At 36.9% G+C, this 19,216-nt stretch overlaps 1 protein-coding gene across 6 annotated transcripts in view; it reads left to right on the forward strand.

The window, feature by feature from the left end:
• The window catches only part of DCAF6 (DDB1 and CUL4 associated factor 6), a 74,456-nt gene that overhangs the window by 32,162 nt on the left and 23,078 nt on the right, over positions 1-19,216 (forward strand). For 2 of the 6 annotated variants that reach the window (XM_084223690.1, XM_084223689.1), the window contains exons 8-12: positions 958-1,051; positions 2,319-2,438; positions 2,655-2,900; positions 6,626-6,793; positions 13,666-13,725. In XM_084223690.1, coding sequence (XP_084079816.1) covers positions 958-1,051; positions 2,319-2,438; positions 2,655-2,900; positions 6,626-6,793; positions 13,666-13,725 — 688 coding nt within the window. The remainder of the gene's footprint in view (positions 1-957; positions 1,052-2,318; positions 2,439-2,654; positions 2,901-6,625; positions 6,794-13,665; positions 13,726-19,216) is intronic. The other 4 variants (XM_084223691.1, XM_084223693.1, XM_084223692.1 and 1 more) reach the window with 4 other exon arrangements.

A 19,216-nucleotide genomic window follows, 5' to 3' on the forward strand; every position in this document is an offset into this window, starting at 1 on the left:
TGTTTTCAAACACATTTTATGTTATGTGTTTTCTTAGTCAGGAATAGTCAGGAATTTTGCTTTTAAATGCTTATTCTTTGTCCTTGTTATCCCTAAAAATGTTATAGCTTGAGTATTTTTATTTCAGCCTGGCTTAAAGTTGTATAGAGTAGAAGAAATGTAAAGACTTCTTCCAAAATCTGCTAGTGGAGTAATGAAAGTTAAAACTTTGATGTGCTTTCACCACAAGGCATTTAGTTTAAAATTGTCAGCAGTTTCTGGGTTGGCTTGTTGATTTTGTTTGGCTTGGTTTCTTTATTTTTGTTAAGGCCAGAAATATCCAGCCAATACACTTGACTTCAAACTCTGACCTGCCTTTTCTAAATGAGCAAAGCATTCCCTGTTTCTCTTGAAGTTGCTGAAAATAACACCACCCATTAAGTGATTGTTTTAAACTTCCTGCTGTAAAAAAAGTGTTATAAAAGCTAAAAGAAATTAGGTTGAAAAATAAACCAGAGTTTATTTGCATAAACTGTTCTCTTTTTTTATGGTCTGATTTTTTTTTTCCTTTTGCTTAATTATAAATCCACATTTTGTTAAGCTGAAACTCTTATTTGGTTTTAATGTGAATAGGTAAATATTTCTGCAGAATTGAGGCTGAATTTAAGAAAATCTTAATTATTATTGGTCACTATAGAAAGATTCAATTAACATTATGAAGCTAGTTTAAAATAAAAGCTGCATGAGTCCTGGGAGTCATTTATCCAGACTGTTAAAGCTAAAACTTGTGCATTTTGTTGATAAATGTTGTGCTTATTCATGGGTAGTCTGAACATAAGGCTGACGTTTTGTGTTTTGGTGACAGATATGAATTTAGGTGACTTAAGAAAATAGAGCTTTATCTTTAGGCTTAGAATCCTGTACTGTAGAACATAAATAGCTGTGTGATGCTTTTCTCTCTTTTTTCCTCTCCCCCAGTTACGTCAGCCTCCCGTTAAACGTCTGCGGCTCAGAGGGGATTGGTCAGATACTGGGCCAAGAGCAAGGCCTGAAAGTGAGAGAGAGAGAGATGGTAAAAGCATTTGCATTTGAAAGGGGGTTGTCTTTGCTGCTGTGTTTTGTTGGGATTTTGTTTTGGTTTGGGTTTTTTTCTTGCTTTGGGTTTTATTTTCCAGTTTTTCTGAAGTGTTCCCAAAATACATGCTTCAGATTGTCCTTGTGTTAACAATCAGCCAAGCCTAAAGATGGTTTTCTTGGAGTCTAGCACAGAGCTGCTATTGTACAATGGTTTTAAAAATTGAAAATATTCTTACCAGGAAAATTATATTGTTTCATTTAGGCTGATGTAAGTAAAGGAGAGCTTTTTTTTCATTGTCATTGCTCAGGAACTTACACCAGCACTTATTTCTTTTTTTCCCCAGTCACACCTCATATGCAATCACAATTACAAATGAAATACTCTTTAATGGTTACATTAGGGGACTGAAATTCAAAACAATAGGATTCTTATATTATACTTTTCATCTTTATAATGTCATTTAGTGACACAGGGTGGCTAATTTTATTTATTTATTTTCACGTTTATAACACATGACTCAATTGCTTGAGATTTTAGTAAATAAAGCATTTCCAAAGCGATGCTTGTGTATCAAAAATTGGGATACCAACGCAGGGCTGAGCCCTGTGTTTTTCTTTTTAAATCTGGCAAGCTGTGGGATTCCAAGTATTTGACTCTAGTTCCCTTAAATCTTCCTCCCTTTTCTGCTTACAGTTTCCCTTTCCAGATTATCTGTGCTGTTGTTATTTTCCTGCTTCCCCAAACTGGAAGTGTCTAGGATTCTGTACCTGACACAGGCAGTGGGAGATGCTGTTTAGGGAGAGAACATGAGCCTGTCCTCTTACCTCTGTCTTTTTGTTCCTCCTGTATTTGGAATTACTGGATTAGAAACTCTGGGGGGTGTGATCCCATCTGCTCCTTTACAATCTGCATGTGGTTCTGTTGCCTTTTTTTGTGGGCTTCTGAAACCCTTTTTAAAAATATATTGTTAATATTCCCGATGGCATCTTTAACCACCTTTAGTCTGTTTTCTTTGGTAGTTGCAATTCTATTTTTTAAGATCAGAGCTGTACAGGAGGGGAATGAGGGATCCCAGCAAAGGGTCAGAGACCTGTACTGTGGAAATGAGGATAGACAGGGGCATTGGGAGCAGGCTGAAGGGAACTGTTTGTTGTGGGAGAAGGGGGTGAGGGGTGGTCTCCATTTTTAGAAGAAATGAGGGGGGAAAAAGGTACTTTTTGGTAAACTTGTAGATAAAACTTCTGCACCACTTGTTCTACAGGGGAGCAGAGTCCCAATGTCTCTCTGATGCAGAGGATGTCAGACATGCTGTCAAGGTGGTTTGAAGAAGCCAGTGAAGTTGCGCAGAGCAATCGAGGACGAGGGAGATCACGGTCCAGAGGTGATTTCCTTCTTGTCAACAACAGAAATTGTGTTTATAGTGGATGTTCAGGCTTGGAATATCGGCCTTTCCTAGGTGTAAATAAAATTTTAGTGCACTGAAGAACTGAGCACATTTATTTGCCTTAGGAATGATAGTGCGAAGGAATCTTTAGAGGCAGAGTAAGTTTACTTTTGAGCTCTTTTTCTTGCTTTTTTGTTTTATTTTTAATCAAAGGTGGGACTAATCGGACTGATGCTCCTTCTACTAATAACATGGCACCTAGTAGAGAATCAGAAACTGCAATGGAAGTAGATGGTTCTGAACAGCTTCCATCATCTTCCTCTTCTACCATGTCAGCTCAAGCTCCTTCAACATCATCTTCAACAGAAAGTCCCCCTTCAACTTCATTACTGTCCTCTCCTGATAATGAACAAAGGCCTTCTTTTGGGGCCTCAACTCAGCCTGTGCTGCATCAGTCTGGTGAGAAGAAATCCATCTTGTCATTGTTTGTGAAAAATAAGAAACAATTCTCTTTTAAGATATTTTGGGTAATTGATCTCCCTCTGTTTTCTTCCTTGCACATCCTTCATGAGACTTAGGTGTTTTATAGTTACCTAGTGGTTGCAGCTGTGATTTAAAGAAAGAGTAAAACCATCAACTCCATACCTTTGTCTGAAAAAGAAATTTGCAAGGGGATCACCAGTATTTTGAAGTAGAAATAAAAATCTTTTGCTTATTTTCTTCTAAACGTACTGTTGTCTTCATGGAGTATAGTGACATCTTGCCCTCTTTCACTGGGATTTGGCTGTAGCAGCACCAGTGCGATGAATAGCAGAACCTCTGCCTGTTAAAATCAGGGGAGGTGGGGGATTTGTCCTTCAGGAAGAACCTCCATCCTCAACATTTCAGAGTCAGTATCTACCATATTAATCATAATTGCTTCAAGCTATGTCATTGAAACTTTGTGGGTTTCAAAAAGATAATGCACCTGAGAGGATTTCTGGAATTGTGATGCATTTTCTGGCCTGCATTTTAAGGAATCTGTGCTGACCAGAAAAAGATTTTTCTCTGAATGTGATTGAATTTCTAAGCAAAAGTTTATTCTGCTAGCATGAAGCTGAAAATATTTTTTAGTCTAGCTCTTTTCTAAGAGTATTTCTTCTTTATCAGTGTTACTTTGGACTTCAGAATATATTTAGTTTTGAAAGGGGTAGTGATGTTTGGTGACAGACAATGGATACTTTCTAATTTGCTGTATAGTATTTGTTAGACTCTTTGCCTAAATCTAATCAGGGTGTCAGATTTGCAGCTTAAAATTGTCTAGAGGACTCATGCAGGCATTAATGTAGTAGTATAAGATGTTTGCACACCTAATAAGCATCCTGTTTCAGAAGCAATGCAAAAGAGACACTGGAGTGACCGTAGAACAAGTTTTTGGGTAACATGAGTGAGTTCAGGAAGAGGAAAAGCTCCTGGGCAGAGGGCTAGCACTGGTCTATGAATGAGCAGGCTGCATTGGGAATGTCCATTTTGCAACATTTATGTACCCTGGTATCCTGTGGCTGTGCTCAGTTGTGAGATTTTATTTACTCACAGTCTGTAGTTTATAAATCTATCTGCCATCTACATCAAGGACAGGATTCCCTGAGCTTGTTCACCTGCATTTAAAGGTGAATAAAACCTACTGCTTTTTTGCGGTGACAGGAAAGGGAAAGTGCTAATAGGAATCGTTTAAATACAGTGGGGCTGAGTGGGTGACTGGGAAAGCATTTTGGAAGGTGGAAGAAGGAAAAAAGATTTCCAACCACTATTTTGTCTAAAGTCTTGGCAGATAAAAGTTTGAATAGTAAAGAGTCAGCAAATGAAGAACTTGTTTTTAGGAAATGACTTCTTTAGAATCAGAGCATGAATTCCCAACCAGGCCTGTAAACAGCTTCCATAAATAATTTCTACACTCAACACAGGCACTCATGGTAATGCTGTGTTTTAAATCACAATACCTTTGCATAAGTATACGGTTCAAATTTATTGTTGGTTTGGTGTTCCAGAAAATGTGTCATGTGCTAATCATTCAAGCTTCTATATCTGAATTACTTTTTAAAATATTAAGAGATAAAGTGCCTGTTCAAAATAGAGTCAGTACAGTAATGGTTTGGTGCTGGGTCTGCTGGTAGCAGAGTACGTATTCTAGAAGTTCAAACATGTAAGTTACAATTAAACAACAAAATCAGTGCAAAATCTCAGTAGCCTGTTACTGCCAGAACATTTGAATAATTTTTTAATATATATATATATAATGAGAACAATTGCTGGAGATTGTCATGCTTGTCACTAAGGAAAAATATTACAAATTTATTTTCTTGCCCTTCTTGTGCCGTTCAGTGGAAATCTTTAATTTTTGTATATTAGTTTTAAGATGCTGATGTTTTAAACCACTAATAAACACTAGGTACAACAAACAGTAAAATATATAACCGTTTTTCTCATAAATAAAATTCCAGATACACACAGGGGTGGGGATGCAGGGTGCCAGCTGGATAATTAGTACAAAGCTTAACCCTAATATGTATTCTGATATAAGGTAACTGCTTTTAAATTTTGAATGGAAATGTGACAATAACTGGGGGGGTTTTATTTATTTTTATTTCTTCACTCCATTTGCTGGCAAAATAAACATTTGCTTAGATATTCTGGAATATATTAAAAGGTGTTGTCACTGAGCATATCCAGGATAGCAGCTTTTACATTTGGTATTGTAGTTCTTGTTGCATCTTAAATTGTGGCTGTCTCTTAACTCGGTGGAATTGAATCAGCAGCAAGTACTGAAAACTGCAATTTTAGGCATCATTGAAATTCCCATAAAAGTATTCCCTAGGCTATTTGGAGTTTTTATTTCCATAAATGGTTTTGGGACATGAAAATAATTCAGAGCAAATCTCCTTGATGCCATATTCCTTTTAGGAACGATATCTTTAGTTTTGTTATACCTTATAAACCATAAACTGAGAGTGTGCTTTTCCCAGAAATTATATTAGACTAATGGCTATTCAATAATAACTGCTGCTTGTCACTAATTTTCCAATTACTGGATTCTGGTTTTGGGTTTTTTTCTCTTTATAAAAGAAAATTTAAGATTTGTTTGTTTTACTGTGTGGATAAGGGTTACAGAATATTTAAGCTTTTGCCTGACTGGAAGGCCCCATGCCAATGTAATGCTCTCTACTATTTTAACATTATGCAATTCAAGCACTGCTATTAAAGACACAATCTGTGTTATTTCAAGAGGAGCACTTGCCACACAGCACTTGTGTGAGTGGAGGAAATCTGCGAAGAGCATGGAAAGAATGAAAAATTGCTTGGACACCTCATTTTATAGCAGTTTGCAAAAGTATTGGTAATCAGGCAACAAACTTAACATGCCAAAATAGTTTAACTGGAAAATGAATAAAGACAAAATTATGAAAACAGTGAAGCCTCTGAAGATGGGACTAAAAGAATAATCTATTAAGAGGATGCTAGTAAGAATTGCTTTTGATCCTATAAATTACTTTGTCTGTAGGACCACTTAACAGTGATTTTAGACTGTGAATCCTCAACCACAGGCAATGTCTGAAATTAAAAATGAGTTCACAGAGAAGTCTATTTTTTGGTTTAGCTGATGTTCTGACACTTTTTTTCCATAGTTCCAGTTTACTTTTTGCACTGGTTTGGTTCAAAATGTACCTGTTTTGTTTTTTTTTTTGAGCCATCAGGAAGGTATTACATTAATTTTGAAACATTATCTGTAGACCACAGTTGCATAGTTTTACACCAAATATTCTCATTTATTCTGTGTGTTAGGAACATAAAAATGAATATATCTATTGTGTGCTTTGTTTTGATTTAACCAGGCTGTATCTATTTTCCTGAAATAATTCTTTGTTTAATGGTTTCTTTGCTGGAGATGGGGAAGGGGCTGTATTGTATGGCACAAATCCTGGACATTTAAGTCCTGTGGTTCATGCCTTTAGGAAGAGAAAACCAATTTCAATATTTCTATTTTATGATTTCTGGCTGTTAGTAATTCTTTTTTCCACTGTGATGACACTTAGTACCTGTTGCTTGTCTCTTTGGTCAGTCCCTCACCCCTCCTCTCTGTTCTATATATTGATTGCTCAATGCTTCTCTCTTCCCCCCTTTGTCTGTCTCCCCTCCCTGTTTGTCAGAGTTAATGGGACCCGAGTTAGCAATAATCCGTAGGGGCCTGCAGCGACTGAGGCTTAAGAAGGCAGAGCAGCAGAGACAGCGAGAGCTGGCTGAGGGTTCTGCACCACAGCCCTCCTCTTCTGAGCAGGCCACCCCTAAGGGCTCCTCACAGGACCCTCAGGCAGCAGGTTGTCAATTGCCAAGGTTTCTCCAAGCAGATTATGTAGCTGTAGTTTGTGCTGCTGTTGTTTGCTGAGATGCTTCTCCTCCAGAACAAGGCATTTCCTGCATTTGCTGCTTGTCTTGCCTTGCATGTGGTGGTGTTTATCATCACATGGTCAGGGAAACAGTTGGATGGACAGGTTTATTGATCTAACATGTTTGGGTTGAGTGACACTATGTGGAAATGGTTTTCTAGATGCATGGTATCAGGCTTGTGCAATGGTCGTTAGAGCAGCTGAGCGAGAAATTGCTGTGTTCTGCGTAGAAGGAGAATTGCACACTGAAATTGCATTTTCATGCTACTTGTATCCTACAGTAACATTTACGACTTGGCTTTGGGTTAGCATGTGTTCTAAATCAGAGTAACAATTCAGTAAAACAGAGTTTTGGCACTCCTCAGTGCTATGGTTTTACAGTAAGTGTAGTGAAATTACTTGCACCTAGCCAAAGTCCCCAGATATGCGCTCCTTGTTTTGAGCAGAGCAACTTTTCATTTCACCATCCTCTTTTTCTCTTGTCTTACTAAACTAAAAATGATTACAAGAAAGCCTCAAATATGTTTGCAATAACATATTTGAGAAAGTTAGGGCAGAAGCATGCATATGAATAAAGAGGCAAATCCTAAAGCATAAACTTTAAGCAAACTTTGTCGTGGCACCATGTAAAAATTAGTGAGCTGCATGCTGTGTGAGAATTCAGTGTATTTTGTGTTGCAAAGTCATGTCTAGCAGTGTCTCTTCTGTAGATAAATCCTGTGACAGTTGAGATGTGGCTAAATTGCTTTTAAGGATTGTGTCACGCATTTACAGCTATCTTGCCATGGTTTAGTCTATTCCTTAATCTGGAGCTCCACAGAACAATTTAATGTAACAGTGGCTGATGCTCTAGTCACAATATGCAGTTACTGAATTTTGAATAACTTTCTACACTAGAAAACACTGCAGTGAGGTTTTAGTGTTTTGGAAACCAGTACATCCTGGGAGGGGGTATGCCTATCTTAGGGATGGCAACCATGGGTACTTTTTTACCTGTAGGAGAACAGGAACAGCAGTGGTAGTGGTGGCCTTGTAGGGGGCTGCGGTTTCCTGCCAGGACAAAAAAAGCAACCAACCAAAAAAAAAAAAAACCACCCCAAAAGTCTACCAATTTTGGTTTTGTCTTTCTTTTTTTTTTTTTTCAGCAAACTGAACATCAGAATTTATTAATTCAGATACAAGTATTGATAGAGGAAAGATTGTAACACAGTCAATAAATCTTGATCTACCGTTTCCTTTCCAGAATGGCTTAATTTTTAATTTCTTTTGCTAAATTGCTTCCCACTGAAGTGAAGTAGGGAATAAAGTTTGTTTACAGCCATGTCTGGAGGTTTATCTGTGGGAATTTTACTACCTCAGAAGGGTGTGTTGGTCTGGGTTTCACTTGGTACATCTCTCCCATCTCTTCCTTAGTGCTCCTTCAAGCATGCAATGTAATTTTTTTACTCCCCATTGCCTGTGGGGTTCCTACAGCACACTGTAGGATCCGTAGTGTCACAAAGGAAGGGTTTAAGCTGAGTAATTGCTTTAACTGGGAGGCAGAGGGGTCTTGTGCATAGTTTGGACCTCCCCAACACTGCCTCTTGGAGTTTTTTGAGTTCCCACATGGTTTAGAACTTTAAGGAAACTATTGGAAACATCCAATCCTTTTGTTTGGGATCACCAGGAGCCACAGCCTTGGAGGAAACTAATAGTCAAATATTTATCTCTTTCTGCATGTAAATGAATTTACACTTAGATTTTACATTGTCATATCATTAATTGCATGACAGTGACTTTGCAAATTTAACCATTTTACTTACTAAATAATTGCTTTGAAAGACAGATCCACGCAGTGCTGAGGAAACATTTATTTCTGGGGAGACAAAGGGGAAACCATTTCTCTCTGACTTCCAGCTCATTGGGATGTAACTTCTTGAGGTTTGGTCTGGTGAGGGGGGATTGTTGTCTTCAGCAGTATAGGCAATGGAAGTGATAAAATGGGAAATTTAAATTTGAAAATATTTAATGTTTCGCCAATTAGTTCTAAAGAAATTTGATAAAAGATTACATTGTCTTTTCCTTTCTATTTGTATGTGTAAAAATAATATATTCCTGTAGTGCTTCATCAGCTTCTTTCATTGCATTCCTCCTTCCCCTCCTCTGGGAGAGAACAAATGAAGCTCATTTCTTTTGACTGGGGATCTGCTTTGCACTTTTTATTTACTTCATAAGATTTCTGCACTCTGGACATGGAGATATTCTCTGTACTTGCTCATTTCTTTTTTTTGAAAGTTAATTTGTTTTGTTTTCCTTCTCTGACCTCCCAAGATTTATTTTTGCAAGTTGCTTATTCATAATCTATTCCTTTGGACAATCAGAGCTGCACATTTTTGCTCTCTAGCTTCTCCATAGACACAGTTGTTTTCTAACCTTGTGCTTAGCTGGCTACTCAGAAATATGTTAGGAGAAAAATAAGTGAGTAGTTTTGAATTGTTTGGAGTCTTTTAAAAGTAATGAATTCCTATACGGAGACAATCTCTATCTTTTTTTCCTGAAAGGTTGTCTTTGCTGCCCTGTCATGAGGCAGGTATTCTGTTTTCAGGCACATACTAGTTGTAAATTTTCAAACAAAAACAATTACACTACAAAATGTGCCTGCAAGTTCTCAATCCCTGCTCTGGTAAAACCTGTATAATTTGCACTTGCAATTTTGGAGGAATTCAGTGTGAGACTAAGGCCACTTCTTCTGATTTGTACTTTATTATTAATTCTTATCTTTGCAGGCACAGAAGCTTGAGTAGGAAGAGAAAAATATCCCAGCCATGTAAGAAATTACAAGTAGAAAATGTCAAGAGCTGAAAGCTTTTACAGATTTAATAGAAAATTAGACTGTGTGATAGTTATTTTGTCTCCCAATTACATGAGAATTTGTAAGATCAATCTGTAGTAGTTAACCTATTTAGAAAAATATAATCAAAAGTTTATATTTTTGAATGTGAAAGGGAGATGAATAATGATTCAATACTTGACTCTGAGACAAAAGGTCTCAGATGACAGAGATTTTGTTTAAGTGGATACCCCTTTTGAGTATTGTCTAAATTTGGAATTTGCCTGAATTTTAGAGGCAGTGTGTGCTTCATGGATCAGGTCTATTTTGTCTTCAAGCCTTTGCTTAGGTATTAAATAGATTCAGATATTTTTGGTTGCCTCTCTCCCTCAAAACGTAGTTTTTCCTTGCATTTTTGTTGCATTTCATAACATTTACATCCTGTGCAGTATTTAAACAACTGCATTTATGTGCTATACAACAAAGAAAGTAAACCTTTTTAACCTATTGTTATTGCTGCTATGCCACATATGCATCACCACTACTGCATCATTTCTCATTCTGAGAATTTCAGGGAGATGGAATTCAATTTGAAATGATCATGAAATGAACAAGAAAAAAACACCCTTATAGATCAAGGGTTCCTGTAGTGGTCATTGTACCTAATCTTACCCACAAAACGATGAATCAATATTAGCGTTTTTTTTTTTCTTCAGAGAAAAAAAAATGCTTTAGACTGCATTTGCTGTGGAATGCAGATATATACATGTGCATGCTAGCATTTTGCAGAACCTGTGCTGCAAATTGACTTTGTTTTTAAGCTTTTGGTTAATCTATACAGTGAGTCTTTAAACCAGAGCAAACTGGACCTTAATTTCTGTGTTAAAGCTTTTGGAGAAGAACGAAGGAATGGCAGCAGTTTTTATCATTAGATTCTTTGCTAACACTCAAATGTAGAAATTTTATTTGAAGATGCAGAAATAATATTAGAAGTGCACAATATATGTAAGTGAGAGCATATTCACTGAGCAAAGCAACTACTCATAGTTATTAAGTCAAGTATTTAATTTAGATTAATTTAGATTCCTCTACATGTATCATGTTTAGGACTTTAAAACAATTCTCACTCCTTTAGACCTCACCCTGAAGCTGGTGATACAAGGAAGATTTGTTTTCAACCAAAAGTGAGGTGGCATGCTAATATTTTGGTGAAGTCAGGTGCTAATTGCCCAAACTATAGGAAGATCCTTCAGCATATAACTGACCTTAAAATTATCTTCTATTTTCTGTTTGAGGTTCCCCAAATTTATGAATCTCCAGTTCCCTCTTTAAGTGGTGCTCCAGTTTAGAATGTACTGGTGACATTACAACCAGTGGTGAACTGCATTGGGATGTAGACCCAGCCTATGAAGGCTCAGGTAAGAGTTTGGATTTTTGTTTGTTTTTTTAACTATATGGCACAGTTTTGGTAATACTTTTTTTTCAAAAGCTTTATAACAAATTATGAAAGTATATTTTTCAGATTTTTTTACAAAACAAAGCCATATATTAAAAAAAGAGGCATTTACCTGAACTTCTCTAGGCTGGTTTCATGGTCATGCTGATTTCCCTGCCTGAGGCGGGGGTTCCAGACTGCAGAGCCACTTGAGGGGGTGCTGGTGATCTGTTGCTTCAGGGTACTTGGAAAAGGAAACAAGGGGGCTTCAAATTGCTACAAACAACTCTATTCTTAACCATGCTAATTCAGGTATTTATGATGTTTCCTACATGTCGGTTCAATATTCATTTATTCAAGTGAAATGCATTCACAAAGTCATATGGAGACTTGGGTGTAACAGTGAGATCTGGGAGGTTTAAGCCTCCTTTGGCGTGGGCTTCTACCTGGAAACCTTTTCATTTTCACTTACTGTGGTTGAATGATGCACATGGCAATACATACCTACTTTTTTACTTACTGCTGTATAGAGTGAGGTCTTAATAAAATTAGAAGTGCTGGTAAGGGTAGTAAATGGAATTTCTTAATGTTTCTAATTAATATATGTTAGTTCAGTCTTCTGATCATACAGGTCTGAATTACAAAGTTGACAAGATGAGCTTTTCCAGTCAAGTGAAATATTTGACAGCACAAAATAACTTTTAAACAAGGGCATATGAGCTTTTGGAAAGGATTGGAGTGCAGGAACAGAGCATAGCTGGGATCACTGTCATGCATTAGGTTTCTCAGCTTGCCGTCCAGGATCTGCCCTCCCATTAGCCCTTCTGATAAAAGTTAATCCCAGCCATGGACTTTGTGAGCTCGAGATTAAAGCAAGCCCTTGAAAGAGGCACAGATTCCTGTGCTGAGTCTGCTGGAACACAAGGAGATCATCTCATGACGTGGAGCATCTGTACACCAGCTTTTTGCTCTGATTTACCTTCTAAAAAGTGGCTTATTAGTCCATTGAAAAAACTCCCCTGTAAATCCTTCTCTTCTGATTTAGGTATTATCACACTTCACTTTTGGAAAGTAAAATATATTAATGCTACAAGTCTTCTACTTAATAGCTATGCGCCATAAATCTAGATGATAAATTCTGTGGTCTGACTTAGGTGTGCTTGGTGCAAGGCATGGGCATGGTTGAGCAAGGAAGACAAACCAGAACCAATTTAATGTTCCTCAGTTACAGAAATAAGCTGTGCAAGCCCAGTTCCCAAAACAAGGTACACTCCAGAACACACTGCCTCAGACTTTTCTGGTCTCTCTCCTTTGCTCCTCCTCCCCTTCTCTGATCCTGGATATCAGTGTGGCAAAGGATCATACTGTCATGCTTCCACCAATGGCTGGGAGTGAACAACTGCTTGAGAATATATGTATTTAAAGCAGCTTGGTCAATTTAGCAGGTCTAATGGCTGTACTACAAAACAGGTCTCACTGGTGATTCTGGCTCAAAGCTGGAAGAGAGCTTCCTGTTGGAGAGAGTATTATTTCATTGCTTTCCTCATATAGGATGTACATTTATGTTAAAATTCATTTAGCATGCTGTGATGTTGGCAGACTGTGACTCAGTTGGTCATACAGGATATTAAATTCTTTTCGTTTAGGATGAATTTGTTTATAATAGATGATTATCAAATGGAACCAAAATATATAATACTCTAGCCAATATCTTTGGAATATTGCATTAATTTATGTACATCAGCTCATCTTCAGATAATATAGAAGTAAGATCTGGTCTTCAGAAGTGACAAGGGAAATAGACTCACAGAAAATACTGAATATTACATCTTTTGTGTCTGTGCAATGAATGAGTGCTGGTGATAGTTATTAACTGGTAGTGTCTAGGGGAAAAAAGGCACCTACCTGCTGAGGGGGGTGATTATTCTATTTATTTGCTTATGTGATTGATGGGGATGCTTGTAAGACTGATGGGTATGGTACTGTGATAAACTCATCAAGACTTGTTCTCAGTCATCAGAGGTACAGCATCTAAGAATGCCGAACTACCGAAGTGTCATATAAGTGGGATGAATTTTGGTGCTTTGATGTTCTAAAACATTATTATTAACAGAGTATTTAATTATTGGAGGTACTGGTACGCCATGGAGTATTTTATGCTGAAGTATAAATATTCTGCAATTTACATTTTGCACATGGTGTGAAATACTGGTGTCATTTGGTAGCCGGAGCAAAGGCTTTAGGAGTCGTTACTCTTCTATGTTTTTCCTGACATGTCAGAAGTGTGAAGAACACAGTAAAATATTTGGTAATGGACAGGCATTTTCATTATCAACATGTCAGCAAGCTTCAGGCTGCTCAGTGAATAAATAATGGTTTGAAACAAGTGGCTTTGCTTCTGTCATGCCTAGAAAATGCAATATGGCTGGCTGCTCATTAAACAAACCCAAAGCTTCCTTATGTTGCTGCTTTTTTATTTTAAACTAACATATGATCGTGACATTGCTGTGCAGTTCTCTGCTGCTTATGTTTTAAGTTGAAATCTCGTTTTTGTTTCAGATTCTCCTTCTTCAGTGGTTAACAAACAGCTTGGATCCATGTCACTTGATGAGCCACAGGGTGCGTGTGACAGGAAATGCGCTATACCCAGCCATAGCTGATTGCAATGCTTCTTTTAAAGTTGCTTTTCATGATGAGAAACAGTCTAAAAATGCTGTTCATCCACATATAGTAGAATTCTGTAAGCAGATCTGCTAGAAACTCATATTTAATGATCAGTATGATTAACAGAGTGAGGTTAATGGTTGTTTATGAAAGCCATCCTAAACTCAATTCTTCATGCAATTACTATGGTTCAGTGTAGGTACATTAAATGTCTCATGTGTTCTACAGACAGTTAGAATATTTTTGTAAAATGTAAAGTAAAATTAATTTATTTGAACAGGTTAGGTTTTTTCCGAATGGTTCCTTTTGGATCAAAGGGAAAATATCAAGATTGCAATAACCTTTAATTTCATAATGCCATATTATTTCTCTTATCCATGAGTGATGTGCAGCTTTGAGATTCCTGCACAGTTTGAGTAACTCCAGAGCACCCATTGCACTGAGGTGCATCTTTCCTCTGTATCCCCTTGTCCTTCACTCCTCCTGCTGAACAGGTACTGGTATTTCTTGAAGGATCCCTACAGACTGGGGTGGACAGAATGCTTGGGAGCTTTCTCTGCGCCCATTATGTATCATTCTCCAAACTGTGAGCACTGAAGTGGGCCAGAGGTGACCCTATTCCAGCTGCATCAATGTCATCTGTAGGGAATATTCATGGCTGAATAATTAAGGAGTGATAGATGCTAATTTAAAAATAGATTGCCATACAGTCTGCATTATGCTTCCATATCAAAGTGTCTGTAGAGATTTAATAGCTCAAATCCCACAAAACAGCTTTGTCTTCTTTCACATTCCAAACTAGAAAGCCATTTTTGAAATCCCACTTCTGAAAAATAATCTGTTTGGCAACTCTTGAGATTATGGCTTACTTTAGGATGCCAGAATGTTGGAAAAAAAGATCAAACTACATAATAAATATGGCATATTTATTATTGGCATAATAAATTCTTTGTGGAAATACATTTTGTGATGAAATAACCTTAAACCTCGATGTGTAAATTTGCTAATTATTCATGGTTTAATAGTCTACATCATTCCAACAATCAGGTTTAGATGGAAACCTTGCTTATAACAAGTGGCCAAGTTATGCTCTCTGTTCTGAACTCAGAATAAAACATTATTTCATCAGAGTAGAATAACCTAGAACTAACATAGAAAGTCTGTAAGTTTCCTAAGATTCTTACAATTAAAAATTTAGGAAAACTGGTTTTTTTCTGCATTAAGTTACCTGAACTAGGAGATTCCCTCTTATAGAATCACTTCATGTTTTTTAATGTGCAAAAAAAAAAAACAACCCCAAAATAAATTTGCTTTTCAGTTCACCAGTTCTCCAATTGTTTTAAGGCAATGTTTTTCTGCTTTGTAAACGGACAGTGTTACTTCTAATTTGTAAAACTAGAAATTTGAAAAAGGACCAAATTTATTAGGAAATCTTTTGTTCAGATGATAACCAGAAAGAATAGTTTGCTGAGATCCAGTTGAATTTCTGAAGTTTAACTGCATTAGTTTCACTTCTATATGAAGTCTCAAAATAGTTTAAGTAGTTAATGAAGGCAGTCATAACAGTTCTTCTCATACAGAATTACCTTTCCTTCTTATTCCTGCCTTCTCTTAATTTAGTACTGAATCAGCTGTCATGTGTTGGACCTGTTTCTCTTATTGGCATTCATGTTTTAAGATTGGTTTTGGGTTTAAAGATCTTTTTATTCTTATTGCAATCCCATCCATTTATAATGCCAACATTCTGACAGTCCAGCAGAACCCAGAAGTCATTGCTGTGTGTACAAAATTATTTCAAATGGATCACAGTCATCTACACCTGGCTTTTTAAAAATGTTTTGGACTGTGATTGTCATAGTGGAGGGTTGGCCTTTAAATCTATTGTAGTGTTAGGATTTTAATGTACTGCCTGAGTTGGAATGAGTAAAGAGGTAACCTGAGGCCTGATTAAATTTCATGTGTTAAATTCTCACAGAATTCCTGTTTTTCTGAAATACACAACTTATTTTCTCCTCCTTGGATCAATTTTTCTCCCTTCCAGAAGTATCTCTCTTAGCTCTTCACATAGAATATAGTGTTGGATAGGAATTATTTTGGGTTTTTTTTAATGAAAAGTTATCTATCCTTCTTCTCATGAGGTTGCCAATAGATGAGTGAACAGGGCAGCATTTGAGATGTGGCAAACTGGCTTGAAGTTCCTTACAGTGTTAGTTTAATTAGGAAATGGAATCTGTAAACTTGTCCTTATGCACTTACCTCTTTATAGTTGAGAGCCCCAGTGTCTGTGAAGTTACACTTGCACAGGTTCATTTTCCAAGGGAAAAAGTGAATCTGAAGGTTGTTGATGTCAGTTGTGCAGTTTGGTTTGTGGATTTGTTTTCATGTCAGGTTATGAACAAAATTTTGTCTTCAGTTTTGAGAGTGGTAGTTTAAAAGTGTCTCCTTGCTGTAGGCACTTGGAGAACGGACCATTTAATGGGAGTGTGCTTTAGACAGTATTGTTTATGAAATAACTGTAAGTTGTTGATAATATCTTCAAAATATCTTGTGTTTGGCTGTAAAATTAAGTAAAGTTTCAAGGTGTTTTTGAGGAATTTAGAATAAAATTTGGTAAGGTGTTGACAAGCTACAGCTTTCTCTTGTAGCAGTGATTACTCTGCTAGAGTTGGCAACCAGACTAATAAACTGAATTACCTAGATCAGAATTTGGACCATTTTCCTCTCCTTCCCTTCATTATCAGTGTGAAGTAGATCTGCCCTGATGGGATGAACTTAGTAGAGGAAGAGAACAGAGCTTCATTTTAATCTGGGCAGTCTTTAGCCATCACATTTCTCCCAGAAAAGAGAATTCAAGATTTGTAGGGCTTATGTGGCTTCTCTGAAAGAATGTTCAGTTATGTAGGAGGCGAAGCATTTTCTTCAGAGATGCTCCCAGTCAACTTTCATTAGCAGTGTAAATTCAATATCAAATATTGAACTACAGAACTAATTCTCTGCAGTTTATTATCAGATTCTTCTCTCATCTGTCTTTTAAAAGGTTTCTTGTTCTCATTAGCGTGTCTGTTAGGCCCTAAAGCTACTTGAAAGAAGAAACCGCCGCATCCAAATTCTAATTGGTGTTATTGTAGATTTAGGAAAATGCTATTATCCACTATGGTTTAACAGCTATCTGTCCCCAGAAACTTGTAGAAATAATTTCTCAGTCAGTGCCCTCTTTAGTGAAATCTACAGCAATTCTTCCAAATTTTTGTGTGTGGACAAATATGAGCATTGCTTCCACGGTAAGTGTAGCCAATTCTTATGCGTCTTGGTTAAATTTTCAGACCCTGAGGTTTTAAGAAATGCAATCCTGGTATTCAGTTAGGCTTGTTGTAGATAGCCAGGTTTGGTTACTTTGATTGGCAGCATTAAGTGGTTTTGTCCTGAAGCCAACCTTGCACAGCAGTAGGAAGTCCATGAGTAAAGTCATTATCTGGGGGTTGTCTTGGATTATTCACAGCAGGAAATTGTCTGTCTTGAGCTGGGTTCCCAGCTCAAATATCTGTCTTGTCTGAGGCTGTTAAAAGGAAGCTGAAGAATTCTCCCACTCTCACTTTTGGCTTTCAGTGTCAGTTCCTGGTGACTTGTGCAGTATGTGGGATCAATCAATATTTCTACTTGCTGGGGAAGGGATGTTTGAAGTCTGAACAGACATTTATAAAAAGAGATTTTATAAATCATAGGTTGTCAAAAAATAGAGGAAGCACCCATTTAGTAAAGAAAGAATGTCACTTTTGTTCAAACTGTCTATATAGCATTATAAAATATTTCCTTACATTTCTTAGGTTTCCAGTTCCTTAAATAAACTTTCTTTCAATCAGTTTTATCCTTGGTCCACTCTAACAAGAGTGTAACTGGAACTTTAAATTTAAAGGGGCTATTAGCTTTTCTTCCCATGGAGTGGGGCCCATACTTTGTGCATTATTAGGGTCATGGTTGTAATTGGTTAATTCTCTTTCATTTAAGAAAAAGTATTCTAATTTGTTCTTTCAGGGGTTTTGTGGTATGTTTTGGGTTTTTATATTTCTCTTCAGAACATGTAGAAGTGCATATTTAAAGTTCTTTGGCACAGTTGATCACTACTCTGATCCTGTGAGTGGGCTTCTGCCTGTCAGCAGTTTAAAAATACGAGCATTGATTGTTAGCTTAAATTCTGATGTGCTATCTCATAGTTGCTATAATTTAATTGTATCTTTAAAATTCAGTATCCTGTGCCAGTATTGTAGCCATTACTGTTATGACAACAGCCTTTTTAGTGGGGAAATTTGTAGGCTCGTGTTTGAATGAAACATTAGGTTTTAACTGACTTCCAAAGATGATCTGCAGCTTTTCTGTTATTACACTTGTCAGTGTGCTGCCAATACTGCAAGGATATTTATAGTCCTATTTCTGTATTCTAGAAACTAAAGAAAGAACAGAAGGTTTTGTCCAAATAATCCTGAGATAAAAGGCTCAGTAGTCAGGAAAAGCAAGACTGCAGAGACTTTTAGTAGCCATTTGAATGCACTAAAGAAACCTTCCCTCTGAGTTTGGAGAGAATGGCACCTCTGTAGCAAGGCTCCACGTGATGCTGCTTTCCATGAACTTTTTAGCATTGCCCAACTTCAGGACTAATGGCAAACATGCCATTTGTGAATAGGAGGTGACCATGAACTTTACTCCAAGGTGATGGATGGATGGATGGATGGATGGATGGATGGATGGATGGATGGATGGATGGATGGATGGATGTCATTGAGCAGTTCTCTTCTGGAAGGAGCCCATTAACATCCTTAGAACCATCTCTGCAGCAGGAGTGACCAGTATGCTGTGGTTTTCAGTTCCATTCACTTCTGTTGCTTTTGGAAATTGTGAATGAGTCCATTTTAGAAGTGCTCCCTTCTGCTTGCAGTTATCATAATATAAAATAGGGTTTTAAGCATAAAACTCTTGAAACATGAATTTACAGTATTTTTATGACAACAGACTGACAATTTACAGCAGGCTAAGGGTACTGGTAGTTGTCTGGGTTCTAAGTAGGCAACCAAGTAGAGGATAGTGATTTTTCTAAGCTGATTATGTCTAGATCTCATAATCTTTTTTTAATGTGTATTTACTAAGGCAAAAAGACTGAATACCACTTAAAAAGAATCCTATTAATATATTTGCTATAAAATGGATCTGCTTATTAATGATTATATTGTGTGTACACATATCTATCTGAAATTTTATTTACTTGCATGTTGAAGGACAGCATCTCCTTTGTTTGCTCTTATAATTACATATAATGTTAGACCATTTTACAAGCATTGCAAATTTGGTGTGTTTACTCTGGAACTTTTTAACTTTTTGCTTGGGCTGTAAGTGACCTTAAACAGACATTATATATGTTACTGCCACATTTGATAATTAATTTATTCTTCAGAAT

This window comes from Fringilla coelebs, assembly GCF_963513975.1.
Source record: "Fringilla coelebs genome assembly, chromosome: 2".
In the NCBI taxonomy this organism is placed as follows: Eukaryota; Metazoa; Chordata; class Aves; order Passeriformes; family Fringillidae; genus Fringilla; species Fringilla coelebs.